The sequence below is a fragment of the Mchenga conophoros genome, linkage group LG23 (genome assembly GCF_057382185.1).
Source record: "Mchenga conophoros isolate Kocher_MC1m ecotype Shallow Benthic linkage group LG23, M_conophoros_male_GT1.1, whole genome shotgun sequence".
Taxonomy (NCBI): domain Eukaryota; kingdom Metazoa; phylum Chordata; class Actinopteri; order Cichliformes; family Cichlidae; genus Mchenga; species Mchenga conophoros.
This window is the reverse complement of record NC_140547.1, coordinates 25,014,625-25,038,297: the sequence shown is the minus strand read 5'-3', so window position 1 is coordinate 25,038,297 and position 23,673 is coordinate 25,014,625. Positions and strand designations below refer to the sequence as shown.

At 41.8% G+C, this 23,673-nt stretch overlaps 1 protein-coding gene and 2 non-coding genes across 3 annotated transcripts in view; all 3 read right to left on the bottom strand.

The window, feature by feature from the left end:
• Positions 1 to 1,290: 1,290 nt before the first annotated feature.
• LOC146547290 (copper-transporting ATPase 2-like) overlaps positions 1,291 to 23,673 on the bottom strand; it is a 58,093-nt gene continuing 35,710 nt past the window's right edge. Inside the window, exons 2-21 of the mRNA XM_085264170.1 lie at positions 16,517 to 17,288; positions 13,953 to 14,174; positions 13,713 to 13,876; positions 13,481 to 13,642; positions 13,318 to 13,391; positions 12,448 to 12,631; positions 12,077 to 12,310; positions 9,807 to 9,898; positions 9,595 to 9,722; positions 8,766 to 8,920; positions 6,942 to 7,076; positions 6,672 to 6,866; positions 6,044 to 6,226; positions 5,787 to 5,970; positions 4,077 to 4,217; positions 3,812 to 3,954; positions 3,538 to 3,741; positions 3,343 to 3,460; positions 3,067 to 3,169; positions 1,291 to 2,029 (exon numbers count right to left, since the gene is read on the bottom strand). Of these exons, the coding sequence (XP_085120296.1) occupies positions 1,747 to 2,029; positions 3,067 to 3,169; positions 3,343 to 3,460; positions 3,538 to 3,741; positions 3,812 to 3,954; positions 4,077 to 4,217; positions 5,787 to 5,970; positions 6,044 to 6,226; positions 6,672 to 6,866; positions 6,942 to 7,076; positions 8,766 to 8,920; positions 9,595 to 9,722; positions 9,807 to 9,898; positions 12,077 to 12,310; positions 12,448 to 12,631; positions 13,318 to 13,391; positions 13,481 to 13,642; positions 13,713 to 13,876; positions 13,953 to 14,174; positions 16,517 to 17,288 (3,876 nt within the window). The 3' untranslated portion in view covers positions 1,291 to 1,746. The remainder of the gene's footprint in view (positions 2,030 to 3,066; positions 3,170 to 3,342; positions 3,461 to 3,537; positions 3,742 to 3,811; positions 3,955 to 4,076; positions 4,218 to 5,786; positions 5,971 to 6,043; positions 6,227 to 6,671; positions 6,867 to 6,941; positions 7,077 to 8,765; positions 8,921 to 9,594; positions 9,723 to 9,806; positions 9,899 to 12,076; positions 12,311 to 12,447; positions 12,632 to 13,317; positions 13,392 to 13,480; positions 13,643 to 13,712; positions 13,877 to 13,952; positions 14,175 to 16,516; positions 17,289 to 23,673) is intronic.
• On the bottom strand, positions 4,703 to 4,776 carry trnai-aau (transfer RNA isoleucine (anticodon AAU)). Its single transcript has one exon. It is a non-coding gene; the product is annotated as a tRNA-Ile (tRNA).
• On the bottom strand, positions 22,976 to 23,048 carry trnar-ccu (transfer RNA arginine (anticodon CCU)). Its single transcript has one exon. It is a non-coding gene; the product is annotated as a tRNA-Arg (tRNA).

Sequence of the window (23,673 nt, the reverse complement as noted above, 5' to 3'; positions counted from 1 at the left end):
GTATTAGAAAAATATATAAATCAAGAATGAAAAGAGCGAAAAAAAAAGTTTTTAAAACACATTTAATATCTCTTGACCTTTTGAAGGGGTCTGGATCCCTAGTTTGGTTCCACTGAGTGTTGACAAACTTCTGTTCAGGTTTGTAGCCACCAGTTTTTGAACACCTGTTTTTTAAGCCTTAAGTTTACATGGATCTGACTTTGAAACCATATGGTTACTGATTGATGAGTTGTAATTGATAAGCCAGACCACAAGATATTTACTGAGAGCTTAATAATGTATGGTTTGTTATCTCACAGTGCATAACCTTGGAGGATTACAACCACGACTACAAACACTTCAAGCTGGCAAAGTTGGCTAGTGGCAGGATTGCAAGGATACCAGAGGCACTAAAAGGAACGTTTACAAGGTGGGACTAAGACCTGCTGTGATGTATGGTTTGGAGACAGTGGCACTGCCAGGAAGCAGAGCTGAGGATGTAAGATTCCCATCAGAAGGGACAAGAATGACAGACATGAACCAGTCCCTAGGGCTGCGAGAGTGGGGCCTTATCCACTTGACCTTAAATTAGTATCGTGATTCTCAGTCCCTCCAAGTTTGCTCCAAAACGCAGGGTTGGTTGGAGGAAGGGTTGAAGCAATCACTGAAGACCTCACGGGATCGTCATTTCAAAAAGCTCCCACAGAGAAATGTGCTGACACACTAGCAAAAGATTTATTTGTCCAGTTATGTCAAAATAATTTTACATTGTGGACACATACAGCCCACTTTTTTACTTTAAGTGGGCCAGACCTGTGATTTTAAGGTTTTGTTCCTGATAACCAAAAAGAAATGAATGAGAGCAAATTACATTTTGTGAGCACCAGCCTTGCTTCTAGACTCACTATAATAGGGAGCTAATTAGTAGCCCTTTGACTTGTTCTCTTGGCAGGCGTGAATAATGACACGAATAAAGGCGTACCAGGTTACAGCTGTGCTTTTCCTGCTTCCATATGTCAGACTGTCGTAATAAAAAAGTCTATTGTGCAGGCTAAGTGCGAGACACGAGTCATATTTATAACCCTGACGTCCATATATCTACTCACTCGTAATTAAGCTCAACAAGATGTGAAACTAACTATAGAATCCATGTGTGAGGTCATTTGATTAATGCGCCCCATTAATTAACCCTGGCACAGTGTGAAGCAGATATGGAAAAAAAGAAAGGAAAAAATACTGCACTCCAATTTTTTGTCTTCACATCTGTGAAGCTTTAGTGGAAAATATCCCAAAAATATCCCACAAGGCAACATGAAAAGAGTAGTTTTCTTCTCTGGAGTGTTTTTATTTTCTTCTTGGATTTGGTGGAACTTAAGTTGCATTGAGAATGTGCAAATTTGCAAACAAATCACAAAATCAGATGAAACGGATGAAGAGATATTTACACAGAAAATGATTTCCCTCTATCAACACATGCATTATTTATAAGCTCTCAGATCCACACTCTCACTGACGGCCTTATCCGAACAGTAGCTTTACTCTGACTCGTGGATATTGTAAAAGTCGATTTGCACCGAAGTTATTTGTCTGGAGGATTTATGTGACACATAAGCAAACCGACTTTATACATGTGGCTTCAGTAAAACTTTAATGTTACATCAAAATAAAAGAGCACTTTAGGTTTGACAATTAGTGTATTTACATTAAAAAAAATTTTTTTAGTCATAAACATGAGTACCAGGTAAAAAACATCTTCCTGTTTTCCCTTTACAACACGTTGAGGACGTCTGCAGTCTGGTGCTCCAGCAGGGAGTAGCGGTTCTGCTCCTCAGCAACAACCTTAATGGATGCCCCTTGACTGGGTGAGCGGCTGGAGAAGCCGGGTGGAGTCATGCCGCTTGGGTTCCTCTGTTCCCGAGTTGCGTTGGGGAGAGCGGGACTGTGCCGCCGGCCGTCCAGACCCAGATGTGTGCTGATCTGAGACGAACGAAGGCTCCTCATTTGGCCTCTAGCACGCATCTCATAGAGCTCCACTGAGGTTTTCTTGTACCTGGAGGAAATACGGGGTGATTAATTTCACTACTAAACTCAAGCGCGAGTGAAAACAGACCAGGTATGCGGGAGAAAGGAAAACATAAGCTTCATATCACATAAAGTTTATTGTGTTCATCTGGACGCTGAGATTTCAGACAGATAAAGGCTTTTAGTCTGAGCTGACTGCAGGTTTCCCCACTGTATCAACAGTATATTTACATAATTAATGATACTGGCACCACTGACTAACTAACAATGGGCTGTGAGGTCAGTTTCATGATCATGATTACCCCAACTGGTTGCAGCAGATGGCTGCCCCTCCCTGAGCCTGGTTCTGCTGGAGGTTTTCTTCCTGTTAAAAGGGAGGTTTTCCTTCCCACTGTCGCCAAAGTGCTTGCTCATAGGGGGTCATTTGCTTATTGGGTTTTTCTCTGTATGTAATATTGTAGGGTCTACCTTAAAATATAAAGCGCCTTGAGGTGACTGTTGTGTGATTTTGCATTATATAAATAAAAACAAATTAAATCATTGAAATGCAGATTTTCCTTGTCTAGTATGGGGTGAACCTGTGACCTTGGCATTATTAGCACCACACTCTAACCATCTGAGCCAACCGGCTGGAATCCCTATGAGCAAAAATGTCCTAAGAAAATGTCCCCCATGCCATTACACCACCACTCCCAAGATCAATTGTTGATATAAAGCAGGATGAATTCATTTATTCATACTGTTTTCGTCAGATTCTAAACTGAAATAGACTCATCCGACCACGGAATATGTTTCCAGATATCTATTGTCCAATTTTGGTGAGCCCCTGTGATCAGTGTTGCCAACTCCTCAGTAAGGAAAATTGCTATTGGCTGTCCTAAAAGTCGCTAGAAGTCGCTAAATGACATCATCGCCTAATTTCCATAATTGGTCATGCTAATCTAATTGTAACCTATGTTGTTGGAGAGAGAAATAACATCGTGGAAGAGACATAAAGTGAGTAAAAAACGTCCTAAATGCATTTAAGTGTAAACGCATAGATAATGTAAACGCAGAAGGACTCACATTTTCAGCAGTAAAGAAGACAGGACCACTGAAACTGATGAGGCGGCCATTGCAGCTGAGCCCATCCAGGGTTGGAGCACCAGGCCAACGGGCATGAACACACCTACGACCAACAGTTCACATTTGAGAAAGAGGCACCTCAATGTCATCCACAATGTGCCAGGATAAGAATAATTTCTGATTTCATTTTGGATTTTGGTTTCCCAAAATATCGAGCTTGCACGTTCACCTTGACTAGAGTCCGTTATTGGTTCAGGATTTTACTGTAGCTCTCACCTGCAGCAATTGGTATTCCAACAAGATTGTAGAAGAGAGCAAAGACAAAGTTGATCCTTATCCGACGCACCGTCTTCTTGGACAGCTCGATGCTGGCCACCACATCTAGCAGGTCATTCTGCAGAGCGCGAAAAGCTTCAAGTGAGACAGTTTAAACGAGCCAATGTATCTGCACACAGACTATCTGCCACCTACTCGGATCAAGACAATGTCAGCCGCCTCAATAGCCACATCGGTGCCTGTCCCGATTGCGATGCCGACGTCGGCACGGGCGAGGGCGGGGGAGTCGTTCACGCCATCTCCCACCATGGCCACCCTCAGGCCTCGTTTCTGCAGCTCCTGGACTTTTGCCACCTTGTGTGATGGCAGCACTTCTGCAAATACCTTTCTGATCCCCACCTGCAGCCAATCAAACGCTTTGATTACATGTTAAACATTCAGGTAGATTTTAAGAGTGTGCAAGTGTTACCTGTGCTGCTATGGCTTTAGCTGTGCGCCTGTTGTCTCCCGTCATCATCACCACCTCAATGCCCATAGTGTTCAGTGTATGCACTGCTAATGCTGACTCTGCTTTCACCGTGTCTGCGATGGCTAACATTGCACACAAAACACCTACACACACACACACACACACACACACACACACACACACACACACACACACACACAAACAGCATAAGATGAAGTTTAAATGTGGCACCAAAGCCACAAAGAAAACCTTGATTTCCCCTCACCATCTATAGCCACCAGTATGGCTGTCTGCCCTTTGGTTTCGTGGCTCGACATCGCGGCATCCACATCTGCTCCTATGTGGTGGCCATTCCTCCTCATCCACTCTCTGTTTCCAATCAGGACAGAATAAAACAGCCCTTCAGCTGGAAATAGAAGAATGTGATTAAAAACAATGACTGCTTACAGTTACACCTCACTAGCACCAGGTTGGACGCTCTTTGCCTTCAGAACTGCCGTGATTCTTCATGGCATAGATTCAACAAGTTTCTGAATGGTACTCTTTGTGGTCATCTGCTGCTTTTGAGATGGTCTTCTGCATACCTTGGTTGTAACGAGTGATTATTTGAGTTACTGTTGCCTTTGTCTAACTAAGTGAATAATTTCCCCTTTTCAGACCATTCTCTGTAAACCTTAAATATGGTGATGTGGGAAATATCTGAAAAACTCAGACCAAAAATCATGCCACGTTCAAAGTCACTTAATCACTTCCAAACTCTGATGCTCAATTTGAACTTCAGCAGGTCACTTGTTAACATCGCTGCCAACTGAACATGCATAGCTTGAAAAAACAAAACAAAAAAGCTAGCCAGTGTCTGGGCTCTACAAAGAACTCTTCGTTGTGATTCTGTGGCCAGTATGGGGCTTGAACCCATGACCTTGGCGTTATTAGCACCACGCTCTGACGATCTGAGCTAACTGGCCTACACAGCGGTTTCCTGAGGGGTTTAACACTGTCTATTAATTTTAATTAATAGACAAATGCTTCACTACTATAAACTTCAATAGAATATTCTGGTATCTGTACTTGAGTAGTTTTTTTCTGACAACTTTACTCCCTACATTTAAAAATATATATCTGTACTTTATACTCCTTACGTTTTCAAAAGGGGTCCATGAATTTATACTCGGGGGTGAAACATTTCTTCAAATTCAAATTCAAATTTTATTTTATTTTATTTCTTTAAGTGACCGGTTATTACAAATTACCTAACAACTATACACTGTGTAAGATAAAGACAGTATAAACAGTATAGTGTCAGTGTAGAGGATGGACATTAGCCATGATAGCTGTGAAACATCTGCTGAAACATCTTGTTGAATTCAGTTATGTGCATCTGCAAAGAGCAGCAGGTCAGCTGATTACAGCCTGTACACTAAGAAAATCTACTGAAGCTCATATTAGAAATTATTGTGAGTTGTGATTCTATTCCCCACACTGAGCCACTACAACCAATTTCAGGTTTCCCCACCTGCTAAATCCAGGTGCAATCCTTGACTGTTCTCATTTTCCTGTTTATGTGTGGAGCCAAAGGCACCCTCTACAATGTAGGCAACAGAAAAAAGTTTTGTTTTTTTCATTCACTTTCACTGCAGGGGACCTACATAACAGATCACACTGAGTATATTCATTTAAATTTAAATTCAAATAATTTTTGAATTCTTGTGTTCTAATGTTATTTTATTATTATATTAACACAGCACATGGTTCAGTTACCTCTGTACAAAAGTGGTTAATAGACTACTTTTTACTTTTAGTACATTTCAGAGCCTGTACTTTTATACTTTTACTTGAGTAATAAAGTTGCTTTAGTACTTCAACTTTTACTGGAGTATTTTTAACCCAGGTATTTGTACTTCTACTTAACTAAAAAAATCTGTACTTTTGCCACCTCTGCTTTGAATAAAGTTTACAGTTACAGTTTTTTTCTGACCTGCAGAGGTGGACTCTCCTGCAGGCAGCATGCTGCTTTCTTCAATAGTAGCCCCCGGCAGCAGGAATCGCTCCTCGCTCGGCTGCAGCAGCAGATGTTCCACGCTGGACACCCGGCAGCTGATCCCACAGCCGGACACGGCCTGGAAGTCCTGGCAGCACCCGAGGACATCGGAGCCCAGCTCCTGTCAGAAAGTTGATAGAAAGTCAGTAAAGTTTTCTCCTGAACAAAAAGGCAGGCATAAATAGACCTCTCACCTGTTTGCAGTATTTGGCAACTGCTATGCCTAGCGGGTGCTCGCTGCTGGCCTCGGCGGTACCCACCACTGCCAGGATCTTCCTCAGGGGCATGCGGGCCACTTCCCACAACACCAGGACTCGAGTCACCCGCGGCACGCCGTTTGTAATAGTGCCAGTTTTATCAAACATCACCACACTGATCTGATTGAGACACATAGAGGTCAGTGTCAGGTTTAAAAGGGTTTCTAAGAGGTGCCTTATTACACTCTGAGCACTGCACTCTAAACATTCCTTCTCAAGATCACTTGATATTATTATTTATTCGATTTTTATAATGTATTTATTTACTTGTTTTTTTTATTTATAACATATTTGATCTCTGGTTGGAGGGGCCCATTTCTGCCTCAGGTCCCAACAGATGCTAGAATCGCCCCTGGCTGTAATCAAGCAGCAATGCCACATGGTGTCACCAGTTAATTAGAATAGAGGCCGACGCAAATATTAAAGTGAAATGTTACATTTCTGTGGTTGTTCCAGCTCTTTTCTCTTTCATTTATTCGCTCATTACAGACATATTTTCTTTCTACCCGCTTCAGTGTTTCGGCAGTTTTTAAAAAAAGCATTAAATGAATCGTAAGGGTCTCGCCTTATGTGCCATCTCCAGCGGCTCGCCTCCTTTAATGAGGATGCCGTTCTGAGCGCCGACCCCCGTGCCAACCATGACCGCCGTCGGAGTTGCCAGCCCCAGAGAGCAGGGGCAGGCGATGGAGAGAACGGTGATGGACGCCTGGAAGGCGAAGCGGATGATGACCTCTGCCTTGGAGATGCTCTGGTTGTAACCCTTTGAGGAGGAGAGTGGTGTGATCAGGCTACAGCTGTTTTTATTCACACACAAGTCGTCTGCATGCACACTTACCGGGAAGTTCTCCTTCACAATGTCGAAGTTGACAAAGCCAATGGCCAGCCACACTATCAGTGTTAACAGGGACACGATAACAATGAAGGGCACGAAGTAGCCACTGAGTCTATCTGCAAACTGCTGGATGGGGGCCTGAGGAGGAGAAGGGAAAGCAAAATTAGGAGTGTCCTGTACATTAAGAACAGTGAGTGACCTTTAAAGGCAACAAGTGGCCAGTATGGGGGTTGAACTCATGACCTTGACGTTATTAGCAACACAGTCTAATCGGCTGAGCTAATTGGGCAACTGGAAGACAAAGCAAAACGTCTAAATGTGGAAAAGTCTAAATGACAAAGGAATCCAAAATTTTTATCCTTACTTATTCACGCAGAACCAGGGGCAAAATACAACATAGTTTAGTGTTAACAGTCTCTTTTTGTGAACACTCTCTTTTGAGTGTACAGTGTCTGCACACCTCGGTAGCAGTAAGCACTGCCTTTATCATAACTACACTGTAAAAACTCAGCAACAAGAACTTTTCAACCATGCAGGACTTCCAGCCCTCCAAGAGCAGGTTCTTTATGGAACTTTATGCATTTGCCATGCTGTCCACATGACAGCCAATCGTATTACAGTAAATTTATCACTGTTAGACAACCATACGAACTGAAACGTGACCTTGGTTTCTTGGTTCATCTCTTGAGTTGGGAGCTTGCTTGAATGATTCATAGTAGAGTGTTAAGTGGCTTAACAAACAAAAATAATAAATTAAAAATTTCCTTTAAAAATGCTCAGGTACAAGGACTGGACTGAAAATGAGTCCAAAGAAACAGTTTAAAGAGCTTCAGAAAGCTGGAGAACTATTGTTCAAGAAAGTCTGTAAGCTATTAAGGGACTGCTGCAAATATTCCATTTGTGTCATCCGATCATATAAAAACAGTCCAAAATGCGGCGGCCCGCCTCCTGACTGGTACCAGGAAATTTTGCCATATTACTCCTGTCCTAGCTAGCCTGCATTGGCTGCCCATAAAGTACCGTATTCAATTTAAAATATTACTCCTTACGTTCAAAACTATTAATGAATTAGCGCCAAGTTATCTTAGTGAACTTCTCAGGCCACATATTCCTGCTAGAACACTTAGATCTGCTACTCAACTACTTCTGACACAACCTAGATCTCGGCTGAAGTCTCGGGGTGACCGTGCGTTTGCTCTGGCTGCCCCGGTACTGTGGAATAACCTCCCTCTTGCTATCCACGCCTCTGATTCTATTGCACTGTTTAAATCACGACTAAAGACCCACTTATTCAATTTTGCCTTTCCTTCTAGTTAACATGTCACACTATGCAGGGATAGCTCAGTAGGTAGAGTGGTTGCCCCATGATCGGAAGGTCGGGGGTTCGATTCCCCTTAACAGCTACCCTGAGGTACCCCTGAGCAAGGTACCGTCCCTACACACTGCTCCCCGGGCGCCCAATGGCTGCTCACTGAGTGAATGGGTTAAATGCAGAGAGCAATTTCCCCACGGGGCTCAATAAAGTACAATAATGTACACACTTTCTTTCTTCTTATGCACTTTTATGCTCATTTAATTCCTTGTTTGTTCTGTATCTGCTGCTTCTCCTATGTATCAGTGACAGTTATCTGCTTGCATACCTAGTACTTGCTTTGGTCATCTTTCTATTTCCATTATCTTCCTTTTATTCTCTATGTTACTTGTTAAGCACCTTGGTATAAGCTTGGTTTTAAGTGTGCTTTATAAATAAAGTTTATTATCACTGTCATTATTATTAAACACATGTGAGTAACCTTATAGTTTAAAATTGTGATTTTTATAGCTTACCTTAGAGGTCTGTGCCTCTTCGACCAGTTTGACTATTTGTGACAGTGTTGTTTCAGTACCGACGTGAGTGGCCTCCACCAGAAGGGCACCGTGAGCGTTAATGGAGCCGGCAATCACCAAACTGCCCACCTTCTTACTAACGGGCATTGGCTCACCTGACAGAAAGAGAGGGAAAAAAATTGCAACAAGTGACTAAATGATGGTGTCACAGTCATCTTCTGCCTTTTGTGTAACTGTGGTTTGTTTCTGCTCCAGAGGTCCTTTCAGAGGCTCAACTGCTCAACCACTCTCTGCTGGATCACTGGCTTTCACCCCTTCTTCTTCACCCACCAATCACCTACCAGCTGTAATTAAGAACTGGCTTTCTCGAGCACTCTTGCTTGTTACAGCAGTCCAAAGTTGTGGCCTCAGACTCATGAAATTTTGATATTTCTGATTAATTTCCCTTTATCTTTTTATGTCAGTATTCTTAGTTCTTTTTTTTTTCTAGTTCTGGTTCCTAATAAATTGGTATAAAATCAGATTCTTTGATATTCAATAGGTTGAATCTAAAAAATGCCAGATGATTCTTTTTATTGAAATGAATGTTTTTTCAAACCTGCATGCAAAAAAATTTTTACCTACACAAACCAGACATCTCTGATTACATTTATAAGACTTTATAACTTAATTACACAAATGTAACCTCTGGGACTAAAGATCTGCAATGCATGCCACTTGTTCTGCCACACAGAGACGGAAAACTCACAGAAATTAATTCTAAATTTGGCTTAAGATGCCTGAAATCCACATTCAAAGCCAAGGATTCGCATCATTCACTCCCTCCTACCTGTAATCAAGGACTCATCTGCCATGGAGTTCCCTTCAATCACTTTCCCATCGACTGGGAACTTCCCTCCAGGAACAACCTTCACAATATCGCCCCTCTGAACGAGCTCCACCAGCACCTGCTCCTCACTGAGGCATAAAAATATTTTTACAGACACACACGTCATGTACCACAGAGGTGATGGTTTTATTTATTTATCTTACATGTCTCACCTGATGATGGATTTGTCAGATCCCAACGTGACCACAGTGGCATCGGTGGCTTGAAGTGACATTAATTTGGCCAAAGCCTCTGAGGTTTTACTCTAAGACAGTAGAAACAGCACAGGAGAATGTATCGTTACAGTCTTAAAACAAAGATGTACTGCACTAATGGTATGACCTCATACACTCTCATGTCTACTAAGTATGAGCGTTTTGAATTGCTACAGTCACATGGTTGTATAGTTACCGCGGAAATGTGAGAATTTGTATGTATCTAGGTTATATCTGCATAAAGTAGTTTTGCAAGAAAATCTGTGTTCCCAGATTTTCACAAGTGTGCCGCTGAGATGGTGACAGAAGAAAGTTCATGCTCTCCTGCTGGTAAATATGCGTATAATGAATGGGCCTTCTCTCACTGGTGTTAAAACACCTGCTGCTAGTGTCCCACTACAAAGACAGGAAATTAATCTACAGCATTTCATTTCTGAGACGGTTCATATAACAATGTTTTAGTTTCTTTGTGTTTTTGTCCAAGCCAGAGTACAGAAGCTTATGATGAATCATCCATCCATCCATTCGCTTCCGCTTATCCTTTTTCAGGGTCGCGGGGGGCACTGGAGCCTATCCCAGCTGTCATAGGGCGAAAGGCGGGGTACACCCTGGACAGGTCGCCAGTCTGTCGCAGGGCCAACACACAGGGACAGACAACCATTCACACTCACATTCACTCGCACATTCACACCTAGTGGCAATTTGGATTATCCAATTAACCTATCCCCACAAGCTGCATGTCTTTGGACGGTGGGAGGAAGCCGGAGTACCCGGAGAGAACCCACGCAAACACGGGAGAACATGCAAACTCCACACAGAAAGACCCCGGCCTGATGGTGGAATTGAACTCAGGACCTTCTTGCTGTGAGGTAACAGTGCTAACCACCGTGCCACCGTGCTGCCCGTGTTAGTAATAATTTCACATATGCAGATGTAAGTTCATGAGGAAAAAACAGCACAAGAGAAAACCTGGCAAAAATGTGGGGGAAAATGGGAAATTTAGCAGAAAAACATGAAGATTTATTTGTCAATTTATGATCTGTCACATTTGTAAGAACAAAATTTAAATTAATGACTAATTTTTTTTTCAAAATATAAATAAATATCAAACTTTATGATAAAGATGTCAAATTTATAGAAGGGGGAAACCTTTTAAAATCTGAGGGAAAAAACAATCGAAACAATTGTCAATTTTCACTGGCCAACTTTCGGGGAAAAAAAGAAAATCTATTAGTAAAACAGCTGTAAAATTTGCCAAAGCTTTACAAAAATAAATAAATACATTTAAAAGTAAAACACTGGCAAGAGTGAGAGTTAAAGTTAACAATCAGCAAATTTCCCATAAAAATAGTAAATTTGTGAGAAAATACTGTCAAGTTTATAAGGACAAAATTGTATAAGAAATAAACTGTTAACATTTAAAGGACAATTGTTAAACTTGGATAAACTTTATGAGAACACAGCGTCGGAGATCCTGGCACAATTCTGTGCTGGGACTTTTAGATGTCTGAAACTCACGTAATGCAATGGTTGCAACAAAAATCTGTCAAAATTACTAGAAAAAATATTAACATTGCAAAGAAAAACTAATTAGGAGAATGATACATTTGGCAAAATTTTCAAAACTTCTTTTGAAAAGAGCATCAAAATAGCAAGAAAAAAAGATTTATAACAAAAACATGGCAAATTTACTAGAAATTGCAAATTTCGAAGAAAAAACTAAAATTCACAGGAAAGAATAGAAAATTTACAAGTAAAATATTGGCGAACTTAAAAGAAAAGATTGGTAACCAGTGGGTGAGGTCATGGTGGCTAGCCATCATCAGAAGCCAGCGAAGTACTAATAGTAAATAGTAATAGTAATAACTCTGTTACAGCTATTATTTGAGTACTGCACAAGATAATAAAAACATGCACTGCAGATATAAAATGCAAGCAACTTCATCATCAAATTGAATGCAGTCCTGTGATTGTGATGTAGCATCAGCTGATGTTCAGTTAATCATTGTCTAGCACAATAAAAACATCAGCCCTCTGAAGAGTCATTAAAATATGGCAATAAAAGCCTGGAGAAAAAACAAACATGCTGCCTAATGCAAACAGTGCAAGTTTGAATTAGGTCATATATAAGCAACTGTAGTGAGCTGATTCCAAGAATCAGCAGTGATTTGACAGTTTATAGTTTCCTAGAATTAGGCCTCATAAACCTGTTTTTCTTTTTATTTTACCTTTGCGATGTGTTCCAGCCATCGTCCCAAAGCGATGAACACAAAGAGCATGGGTGGAGTGTCGAAAAAGGTCACAGGGCTCTGGCTGGCCTGCTCCGCCATGGCCACGATGAGGACCACGCAGGAATAGATGTAGGCAATGGAGGTGGCTAACACAATTAGCACATCCATGTTGGCAGTGCGATGTTTTAGCGAGCGGTAGGCCTGAATGTAAAAGTATCGACCTCCAAAGATCTGCATCAAGGAAGACACAAAGATCTAGTGAGGGGAAGGATTCATGCTCCACCGTGAGTCATACACTTTTACCATCCTTAGCAAAGAAAACGCACTCATGTGTGATTAAAGGTTTAGCTCAGATTGTGCTTCCTCACCTGGACAGGTGTGCAGAGCACAAAGAAAAGCAGGTTAAGGATGGAGAGGCCCGGAAGTACATTCTGCTCGGTGGGCATGGAGCCCCCGTGTTCTTGGTGTAGGTTGTCCATCACCATCATGTAGATCATGAGACCCATCACAGGCAAGCCAAAGACCAGGCTCAACATAAATGTGTTCTTCCACCTGCAAAAACCAGGCAGACATGTCTATTGTGAAAAAAACATTCATCCTTTGCACTGATTTCTTGTACTGCTAGTCATTTTTATGGAAAAATTTAGCGGTAAGCTAATAATCTGACGCCTTTTTTAGCTGCACATGTTCCCCTGGTGGCCAACCGGAGAAGGGCCGATAATTTCAAATTGCCTGACAACTGTATACAGTCTAGTATAGTGACAGTGTAGGGGATGGAAAATCAGTCATGATAGCTGTGAAAAATCTGCTGACATCTTGTTGAATTCAGTGATCTAAATTCACAAAAAGCAGCAAGTCAGCTGAACGCAGCCTGTACACTAAGAAAATCTAGTTTTACCACCTCTGGTCTTGCACCTCTCATATATAGCTAAGGGCAGAAACAGTCCATCTGTATGACATTTAAGGAAAAGTGAAAGTTGGTACAAGTACTAATTAATAAAAATGTAAACTCTGACCTAAATCTAAAAAGCCTTTTCCAGTAGTGAAAGAAAGTGTAGTGAGGGATTGTGGGTTTAAGCATGACCTGGGGTATCAATATATGGATCAAAACCACCATGTGCTGGTTATAACTCTCCACCTGTCAACGGCATACTCTCAGGGTTTAATTGTTAGAAAATTGTTAATTGTTAAAAAGTTAGCATCCATTTAAAAATAAGAACTGTAAACCAGATACTTGCTGTCGAATTTCTTCTTTGTGATCGAGGTTGTTTTTGAAGCCCGCCTGCTCCAGCCTGGCCTCAAATCCAAGACCCTGAAATGAGGAGAAACTCCAAGGTGTGAAATTGCATGTGTAAAAAATTGTAGGTTTAAGATAGCTTTTAAAAGTCCTGTGATAAACACCTGGATGAGCTTGATAATATCCCGAGGTCCGAGCACCTCTGGGTCAAACTCAACCTGAGCTTTGTTGGTTGCCAGTGCGACCGAAGCCATGAGGATCCCTCTGGTTAAGTTGAGCTTGGACTCGATGTTGTGGACACATGATGCGCACGTCATGCCTGTTATCTGCATGTGAAATACATGTGATGTGGAATTTGCACAAAATTCTGCATTATATGGTGTCCCGCAGACTTACAGTGAGGTCCAGCTTTCCATGTGCTACTGCATTATCCTCAATCACTTTGGCACCAAAGCCCAAGTCTTTGATGAGCTCAGTCACTGCAGTAGCATCCAGGACATGTGAATCATACTTCACCTCCGCCTTACCGGCCATTAGCGACACCAACACTGAGAGGATTCCTGGTTAATAAACACAGTACACTTTATCAACAATCTTCATCTCAGTTCAAATGCCTCATCCCTGGAAGTCGCTCACCTCTGTGTTTGAGCAGGTTCCTCTCGATGTTGGACACACAGGAGGCACAGGTCATCCCCGTAACGCAGATGAAGCATTTCTGTGCTTTTATCTCAGGCGAACTTGCAGATGGTGCATGTGAACCCGTCCCATTGCTGACTACAGGCCTGTTTGTCGACATGTCAGAAAGTCCAAAGCTTACAGGCTGGGACTTTTCATGACTCTGAACACTCTTTATAGGTTCTGAAAGGACAAAAAAATATGGAGGCGCCATATAAGTTTGTAGCTCTACAGATTTATGAGGCTCAACTTAGAATCTTCAATCACCATAGTCCAACTAGAAATTTTAAAAACTCATCCTATTCTCTTCCTGAAGGGAGGGAGGATATAATCTCTTTCATTTATTTTTTTTGTCTGTTTGTTAGCAGTGTGGCAACCAGAGTTTTCGAATTTTTGTGATGGTAGATAGCAATAACCAATAGATACCAATAACAGCTCAAGGTGATTTAATTTTCAAGAAAATCGGTCAAAGTCAAGGTCATACCAGATGTGAAAGTTAGTAAAATCTTTATATCACCCATAATTTTTCAGATTTCACAGCAATATACTAGGCCCTGTGGGACATGAGTACCTAGGTTGGCTAAGTATTTAACATTGACATTTATTGTTTAAGGTCAAAGTTGACCTTGGAAAAAACACTTCAAGGAATAATATCAAGTAATATATCCTGTGAAAAGGCCTGGAGAGGCATCACAGTGACGCCATAAAGTTTTGCAAAATCACACATGCATGAATATATCTTAAAATGTCAAACTTTCACAGCTTATAGAAGACAAGGGTAAAGATATAAAACTTTAGTATGTAATGCTTCAAGGTCAACGGTCAGGTTCACACAAATTAGGAAAAAGCCTTATTTTCCATGGGTCATCTCCAAACTTTAAAGCAATAGGAACATAAGTTACTTGTTTGCTTGAACTCTTTAAAACATTGTATGCCTTCACAGTGAAACAAATGGATTAATGGATTGGATAACATGGTAGGAACTAACAACTCGGTCGTCAGAGAACATCTGCAGGTGGCATGATTCCCTGTTGTACTGGAAATATAAGGCGCACAAAGTAAACAGGAATGATTTTTGATTGTTTAATTCTCATATAGCTTCAAAGCACAGAATTGGAAACGAGCATGAATGGCATTTCTAAAGCAAGCTGGATTTTTTTTTTTTTTTTTTTACTTTAAGTCCACAATCTTCTCCCACACCTTCTGCTAAACAGATAATGCAGAAGAGAAAATAACCAAGCATTTGCTTAGTTTGAGAAATTTGGATAGACTTTTTTACAGCTCACTGGCATATGATATACAACCACATGACATATAACTTCTATCCCAATAAGAGGCCAATAGAGGCCAATAAAACCTGACACTGAGAGCTGAGCAAGATAAAGAGAAATTAAAGAATTTGTTCATAATCTGCCTGCATTAATCCCTCATCTTGGCAGGCTGTTTCTGCAATTAAAGCCCTGGTAAGGATAAGGGCTCTCAGAGTTTCACTGAGGAGTACAGTTGTCTGGTTCCCAGAGTAACCGTTGAGTTTCTGGTTTACTCTAAACAACATACCTCTTCTAAGAAACCCTTTAGATAGCATGTACACGATTTTACGGTTAATGGCAGACATTTCCTAAATGAAAGCAAACCCCTCCAAGGACATCAAACAATGAGTGCTTTTATACCTCGGGTGTAAAAACTAGTTCAAAGATACTTGAGTTCCCAACTCACTCCTTGCCTGACAGAAATAGCAGATGAAGAGATGAGGTGCCACTGAGGCATGAGAGTTGTTTTTCATGTTCATCCCATTGGTCTGTGTATGCCTTTAATAATAATAATAATAATAATAATAATAATAATAATAATAATAATAATAATAATAATTATTATTATTATTATTATTATTATTATTATTATTATATTGCATAAAATGTAGACTTTACTTTTTTACTTTTTACCTCTTGTTTCTGTCTTGCCCTGACACCTGAGATCAGCCAATACAGCAGTGGGCCATAACAAATTAAAAATTGGTCAGATGATCCAGCTGTGCTACTGTTCTTGCATCTCTGGTGAGAGGCACTGAGACCAGATGAGAGGATTTGGGGAAATGATGTACAAACTCAGAAATGGAAAGATAGGGATAGGGAAAAAATGCACCAACCTGTGCCAAATTCTACCCAAAATAAATTAAAATGCACAACTTCTTGTCCAAGCCTGATCAGCTGGAGTCAAGCTAACACCTGCTACCATGTGAACTAATGGGTAAGGTATCTAGTTCCTGAGTGTTTGTGTCCCTTTATGTTGGAGAAGTTCTGGGATCTTTAGGTTGTAATCTGGACCAAGTGCTGCGGAGCTCAAGTAAGATGTTAAAGAAAAACAGGATGGCAAAAACAAATGCTAACTGTTCCCTGGATGTTCAGTCAGTTGTCACCCTCACTATTTATTAAGATTTGACACACTGAAAAAGAAAACTGAAATAATCCTAAAATAATATTTGTTTTAAAAGCTTCATTAAGCAAACATTTATTTTTGTTACCTACCTTTAAGTGAGGCGTCAAAGCCCATGTCCTCAATAGCTGCCCTGAGCTTCTCTGGCTCTGTCAAATAGGGATCAAAGGTTATTGTTCCCTTTTCCGCCTCCAGGGACACCGCTATGAACTGCACTCCAGTCATCTGAGAGATCCTCCCTTCTATTGTCTGCACACAAGAGCTGCAAGTCATCCCTCCAATCAAAATGGTTACAGTCTGGGTGGAGGCATCCACCTCCTTTTTCTGCCAGAAACTTAAATCTTCTACTGATGGGTCCTCAGATAACAAAGCAGTATCAAAGCCCATGTCCTCAATTTTGTCTCTCAGCTCTTCATGTGTGACTAGAAGAGGCTGAAAAACAATCAGCGCTGCTTTGTCCTGAAGAGACACCTGAATATGTGAAACCCCCTGCAGCTCCCCGATCTGTCCCTGAATGGACCGCACACAGGACTGGCAGTGCATACCATCCACCCTGATCTGCACCACAGACTCCACGCTGTATCCCAAGGTCTGTAGTTCCAGGGCAATCTCTTTGGTTGGAATAACTGAAGCATCATAGTCCACCTTGGCCAAACTGTTGGGTACAGACCATGTGACAGCAATTATTCCATTCAGGCTGCAGATTCTGGTTTGGATGATGTGGACCTCATGCTCAGAGGTGATCCGCTGAAGTTTAAAAGCTGCTCTTGAGGCAGCTTTAGGTGGAGGGCAGAGCTCAGTCTGGCTCCCATACTCGTAGGCCAGGTTTTCAAAGCCTTGTTTCTCAATGTCATGGTCATTCTCCTGGAAGGACAACAGAAGAGCATATCAATTCAGCATTTTTTTTATTTTTGGAAATGTAGGGACAATAATTATTACAATTTATCTTAAAATTACAATATCTTAGGTCATATTTTAAGAATAAAGGCCGTCTTTACAGAATGCTATCATTAAAATATGTAGTAAGACAGAAGGATAAGATCCAGAAACCGTAGTATAAGGTAATTCTATCAGGCTTCTGCTATTTGACGTCTGTGAGCATCAGAACTGGAAAATCACAGCAACTCTGACCTAAATTATTCAGATGACACAAAGCTCTACATATAAGCGTCACCACACATTTAAAATCCCCTAAAAAAGTGCTTTGCACATATCAGTTATATATATATATATATATATATATATATATATATATATATATATATATATATATATATATGGTGCTGTTAAGAGAACAGCACCACCAAGGCTGGAGACGGAGCAATACTAGAAGAGCATATGGGAGAAGTATGCAACCCATAACGGCAATGCTCAGTGGCTAGAGGATCTGAGGGCAGACCACAGCGACCTCCCTGAACAGGGTCCAGTAACCATCACAGTGGCAGATATCCAAGAAAGGGTCTCCAGTATGAAGAGTTGGACAGCACCAGGGCCCGACATGGTTCACGCCTACTGGCTGAAGAAGCTGACTGCACTCCACGAGCGTCTGGCAGCACAAATGAACCAGCTGCTAGTTAACGAGAGACACCCGGAATGGCTAACCGAAGGTCGGACGGTCCTGATCCCCAAGGACCCCAAGAAGGGACCGGTCCCCTCCAACTACCGACCAATAACCTGCCTCAGTACTACATGGAAGCTCCTGTCAGGCATCATATCGGCTAAGATGAACAGGCACATGGGTCAATACATGAGCGGGACACAGAAAGGAATTGGCAAGAATACCAGAGGCGCAAAACACCAGCTACTGGTAGACAGAACAATCAGCCGAGACTGCAAGACCAGACTGACCAACCTGTGCACTGCCTGGATTGATTACAAGAAGGCCTATGACTCAATGCCCCACAGCTGGATACTGGAATGCCTAGAATTGTACAAGATCAATGGGACCCTAAGAGCCTTCATCAGGAACTCAATGGGGATGTGGCGTACAACACTAGAGGCCAACTCCAAGCCCATAGCACAAGTCACCATCAAGTGCGGGATCTACCAAGGAGATGCTCTGTCCCCACTGCTGTTCTGCATAGGCCTGAACCCCCTCAGTGAGATCATTAACAAGACTGGCCACGGATACCGACTACGGAACGGAGCAGTTGTCAGCCACCTCCTGTACATGGATGACATCAAGCTGTATGCCAAGAGTGAACGAGACATCGATTCACTGATCCACACTACCAGGCTATACAGCAATGACATTGGAATGTTGTTCGGACTGGAGAAGTGTAGTCGGATGGTAACAAAGAGAGGGAAGGTAGTCAGAACTGAGGGGATTGAACTACCAGAAGGCAACATTGCAGACATAGAGGACAGTTACAAGTACTTGGGGATCCCGCAGGCGAATGGGAACCATGAAGAGGCCACTAGAAAAGCTGCAACCACCAAGTACCTGCAGAGGGTCAGGCAAGTCCTGAGGAGTCAGCTGAATGGTAAGAACAAGATCCGGGCCATCAACACGTACGCCCTGCCCGTGATCAGGTACCCTGCTGGGGTAATAGGCTGGCCAAAGGAGGAGATAGAAGCCACTGACATAAAGACAAGAAAGCTCCTTACCATGCATGGAGGGTTTCACCCCAAGTCCAGCACCCTGAGGCTGTACGCTAAGCGGAAGGAAGGGGGCCGGGGACTGGTGAGTGTCAGCACCACAGTCCAGGATGAGACAACGAACATCCAAGAATACATTGGGAAGATGGCCCCAACTGACCGAGTGCTCAGTGAATACCTCAGGCAGCAGAAACCCAAGAAAGAGGAGGGAGACGAGGAACCATCATGGAAGGACAGGCCCCTGCACGGTATGTACCACCGGCAGATAGAGGAGGTGGCTGATATCCAGAAATCCTACCAGTGGCTGGACAAAGCTGGACTGAAAGACAGCACAGAGGCACTAATCATGGCAGCACAAGAACAAGCTATGAGCACAAGATCCATAGAGGCTGGGGTCTATCACACCAGGCAAGACCCCAGGTGCAGGCTGTGTAAAGATGCCCCAGAGACAATCCAGCACATAACAGCAGGGTGCAAGATGCTAGCAGGCAAGGCATACATGGAACGCCATAACCAAGTGGCCGGCATAGTGTACAGGAACATCTGTGCCGAGTATAACCTGGAAGTCCCGAGGTCAAAATGGGAGATGCCCCCAAGGGTGGTGGAGAATGACCGAGCTAAGATCCTGTGGGACTTCCAGATACAGACGGACAAAATGGTGGTGGCTAACCAACCGGACATAGTGGTGGTAGACAAACAGAAGAAGACGGCCGTAGTGATCGATGTAGCGGTTCCGAATGACAGCAATATCAGGAAGAAGGAACACGAGAAGCTGGAGAAATACCAAGGGCTCAGAGAAGAGCTCAAGAGGATGTGGAGGGTGAAGGTAACGGTGGTCCCCGTGGTAATCGGAGCACTAGGTGCGGTGACTCCCAAGCTAGGCGAGTGGCTCCAGCAGATCCCGGGAATAACATCGGAGATCTCTGTCCAGAAGAGCGCAGTCCTGGGAACAGCTAAGATACTGCGCAGGACCCTCAAGCTCCCAGGCCTCTGGTAGAGGACCCGAGCTTGAAGGATAAACCACCCGCAGGGGCGTGCTGGGTGTTTATATATATATATATATATATATATATATATATATATATATATACCTATATATATACTATCCATGGACCACTTCTACTTTTAATGCTACTGCAAATAACCACAAACCCACAATCCCTGGCTTACTTTGTCCATTAGATCACTGGGGCCACACATTAAGCCACATTGCTGGGCATTGTTCAGTACACAGCTTATACATTGCAGAATGTGGGGAAATACCAACTGTTTTCCAACTGTCATGAGATTCTTGTTGGAACTTGTCTTGTTGTTCTTTCTCGGGATATAGATTTTCTCAGATAAAGTGAACTCATCAAGTATTTAATAAGTATTAACCACATTATATTAAGCTGCATTTTGCATTTGGTTTGTTGACATGCCACATTTATGTTGAATTCCTTGGTGCTTCATGTTGCATATTCATGTTGCTGTTGTGACTGTATTAGTGGCTCAAGAACAAAGACTTCACAAGACCTCAAATACACTTGTAAGTATGACAACCCTGTTTCTGCTAGTCTTTTAAGTCCTCAGCTGAGAAACAACATGAATTTTTACTTAGCTTTACAGTTCCTAAAGCCAGCCACTGTTTAATCCTATGAAAAGCCCCTGTCTGACCCCAGTAAGCTAACAGAAATCATTTACAGGGTAAGACCCTAAAAGCAAAGTTTTATTTATATGAGTTTGACTAAAAGCCTTGAACCCTGACCTGGTGTATTTTGTACTTTTTTAACTACAATCTTAACATTGTAGTGAAAACCAACAACCACAGAATTAATTTGTAGTCCTATTGTTAGTCACGTTGTGCATTCAGACTGTGGCCATGTCAGAAAAGAGTCAACAACTTTCCAAAAGCAAATATGTGAGTCAATGTTTAATCCTGGGTGAATTGGCTTCTTCTTTACACAGAAAACTGCTTTAAAATACACGTTTTTGGTACCTCTCAAGTGCAATCTAAGACATTTATCGATTGAAAAATGAGATGCTAGATAGATGGCTCAAACACTACTGGACACTTTAAATCCACTATAAGGCTGTCATGTCAGGAGACCACATGATTGGCCCTTCACCTAAGCCTCCCAGCATGACTCTGCTTAAAGACATGTCATTGAACTGAGGGGAAAAGTCAACCCTTATAAAAAAGAAAATTAAGCAGAGTTGCACTTGCATTAACATCATTTTATCCATTTCATCACAAACACAATGCACAACAATTTCTATTACAACACAACAGATGTCTCTGATTTAGAGAATAATCAGTGGGAATCTGTGCATTGAGTTCAACTTCTATTTTGTGTTAAAGCAAAAGCAAACACTGCAATGTTGACTCATGATCAAACTGCAGCAGCACTGAAATAAATCACACAGGAGAAATTTTACAAATTTCACACCATCTTTTACATTTCCAGTGTTCTCATACCAGTCCATTACTGTATACATGCTGCAAAAAATATACAAGTGCATTTGTATCACAGTCTACTTAAGCTCAATGCAAAGCTCACTGCCTGGTAAATATAGAGAATTTAACTGACTAAACTGACATGTTGTCATCCTTTTCACGTGCTACATAACTACTCTTTGTAAATAGACCTACATACTAACTGCATCATACGGAAGACTATTTGAACGTTGACACTGAGGATTGGAAAATGTTATTCCCATGTTAACCTTGATTCTGTGATATTTAAATGAGAAGTTAATAAACAATAATCAGATGTAAGTACATTCAAGCAGGAATAAGAACCTCCAAGTACCTGTTAAACTGTGTTATTTGTCAAATGACAATTTTTAAAAAATCTTTAATCAAAAATAAATAAATAGGTGATTCTACCCTTTGGAAAAAGGCAAGCTTTTTACCCTTATTTAAGTGAATAAGCTTAAATAAACTAACATTCCAAAATGCACAATCTGCTGCCTACCTGCATCATGAGCACCTGCGTCACGCCGTAACTGCATGTTATGTAAATATGTTCTTTCAGGTGTCATGGTCTTATACCAGAGTTGTTTTTTTTGGGGGTTTTTTTAACAGGCACTATTGACTCGGTAGATGTTGCACCAATCAGATCCATCAACTGAGGTAATCTACCTGTTAACATCAGGCTCATGTCATTGATTGGTTTTAGGTTTAGTATTAAGGTACGGGGACTGGAAATGTTTGTTAGTGCAGTAATCAAAAGGGCCAGTTTAGTAGAAAGTGATTAATATATTGCAGTTATTAACAAGAATGCAAGAGGAGCATTGGTTTCTTTTTTATTTATTTTTTTTAGTAATTTAATTAATACTTTAGTTTGAAATTCATAAAGCTCGTGTCCATCAAACATATAACACCATTACCATTTGAGAAATGAAAAACGCTACATTGTTGCCATTAAGCATGACAAGTATCTAGCTGACAGGATAAAGGTATGTTTATTTATCTACAGTTATGTTATTTTAATTACTTTTAGTTCCACTAAAAGAGGGGGAGTAGCAGGAGCATGTGTGACGTGCTCAAACACAGCTGGATCAAATGCTTGAATTAGCTCTTCAGCATGGAATCAAGTTTGGCAAAGGCCTGACAACAAGCCATTCATTTGATTCAGGTGTGTCAGAACAAGGATGCATCTAAAAGCTAAATTAAAAAAAGTAGTTCTCCAGGACTGGACTTGGAGTCCATTTGCTAGGCTCTATGTACACATAAGGAGTCGCCTTTGGTGATCGGGGGCAGTTATAGTACATGACTGACTCACTCGGTGCCTGTACTACAGGGTTACTTGTCTGCATTTTTGGGGGGGAACAGGACCTGAGTGTCGTCTGTTTTTGGACACAGTTCAGAGAATCGGGCCATCCAAAACACATAGCAGAGGATGGTTTCGATCCATCGACCTCTGGGTTATGGGCCCAGCACGCTTCCGCTGCGCCACTCTGCTGGACAGCACCCCAGATGGGACTCGAACCCACAATCCCTGGCTTAGGAGGCCAGTGCCTTATCCATTAGGCCACCGGGGCAGATGAGCGCTTGACTTCCTTTCTTTGGAGGTTGTTTCGGGGGTTCGAGTGAGAGCCATGGTTTCAAGCTGGTTTTTAGTTCAAAGATGAAGCTGTATTTAAGAACATTTGAGAAACGCTGAGAAAATAAATTACACTCTGTATACACTCTGGGCAACTCAGTGTCCAGAACTCTGGCCAGCCAACACGCTGTGCTTATTGCTCCACTTTATTTGGGGGCGTTTATGTTGTCTGTTGAGACTTGTGAAACCACATGAAGACCAGAGAGTACCAACGATTTGAATCACTGAATCTAGTTCCACTAAAAGAGGGGGAGTAGCAGGAGCATGTGTGACGTGCTCAAACACAGCTGGATCAAATGCTTGAATTAGCTCTTCAGCATGGCATCAAGTTTGGCAAAGGCCTGACAACAAGCCATTCAATTGATTCAGGTGTGTCAGAACAAGGATGCATCTAAAAGCTAAATAAAAAAAAGTAGTTCTCCAGGACTGGAGTTGGAGTCCATTTGCTAGGCTCTATGTACACATAAGGAGTCGCCTTTGGTGATCGGGCACAGTTATCGTACATGACTGACTCACTCGGTGCCTGTACTACAGGGTTACTTGTCTGCATTTTTGGGGGGGAA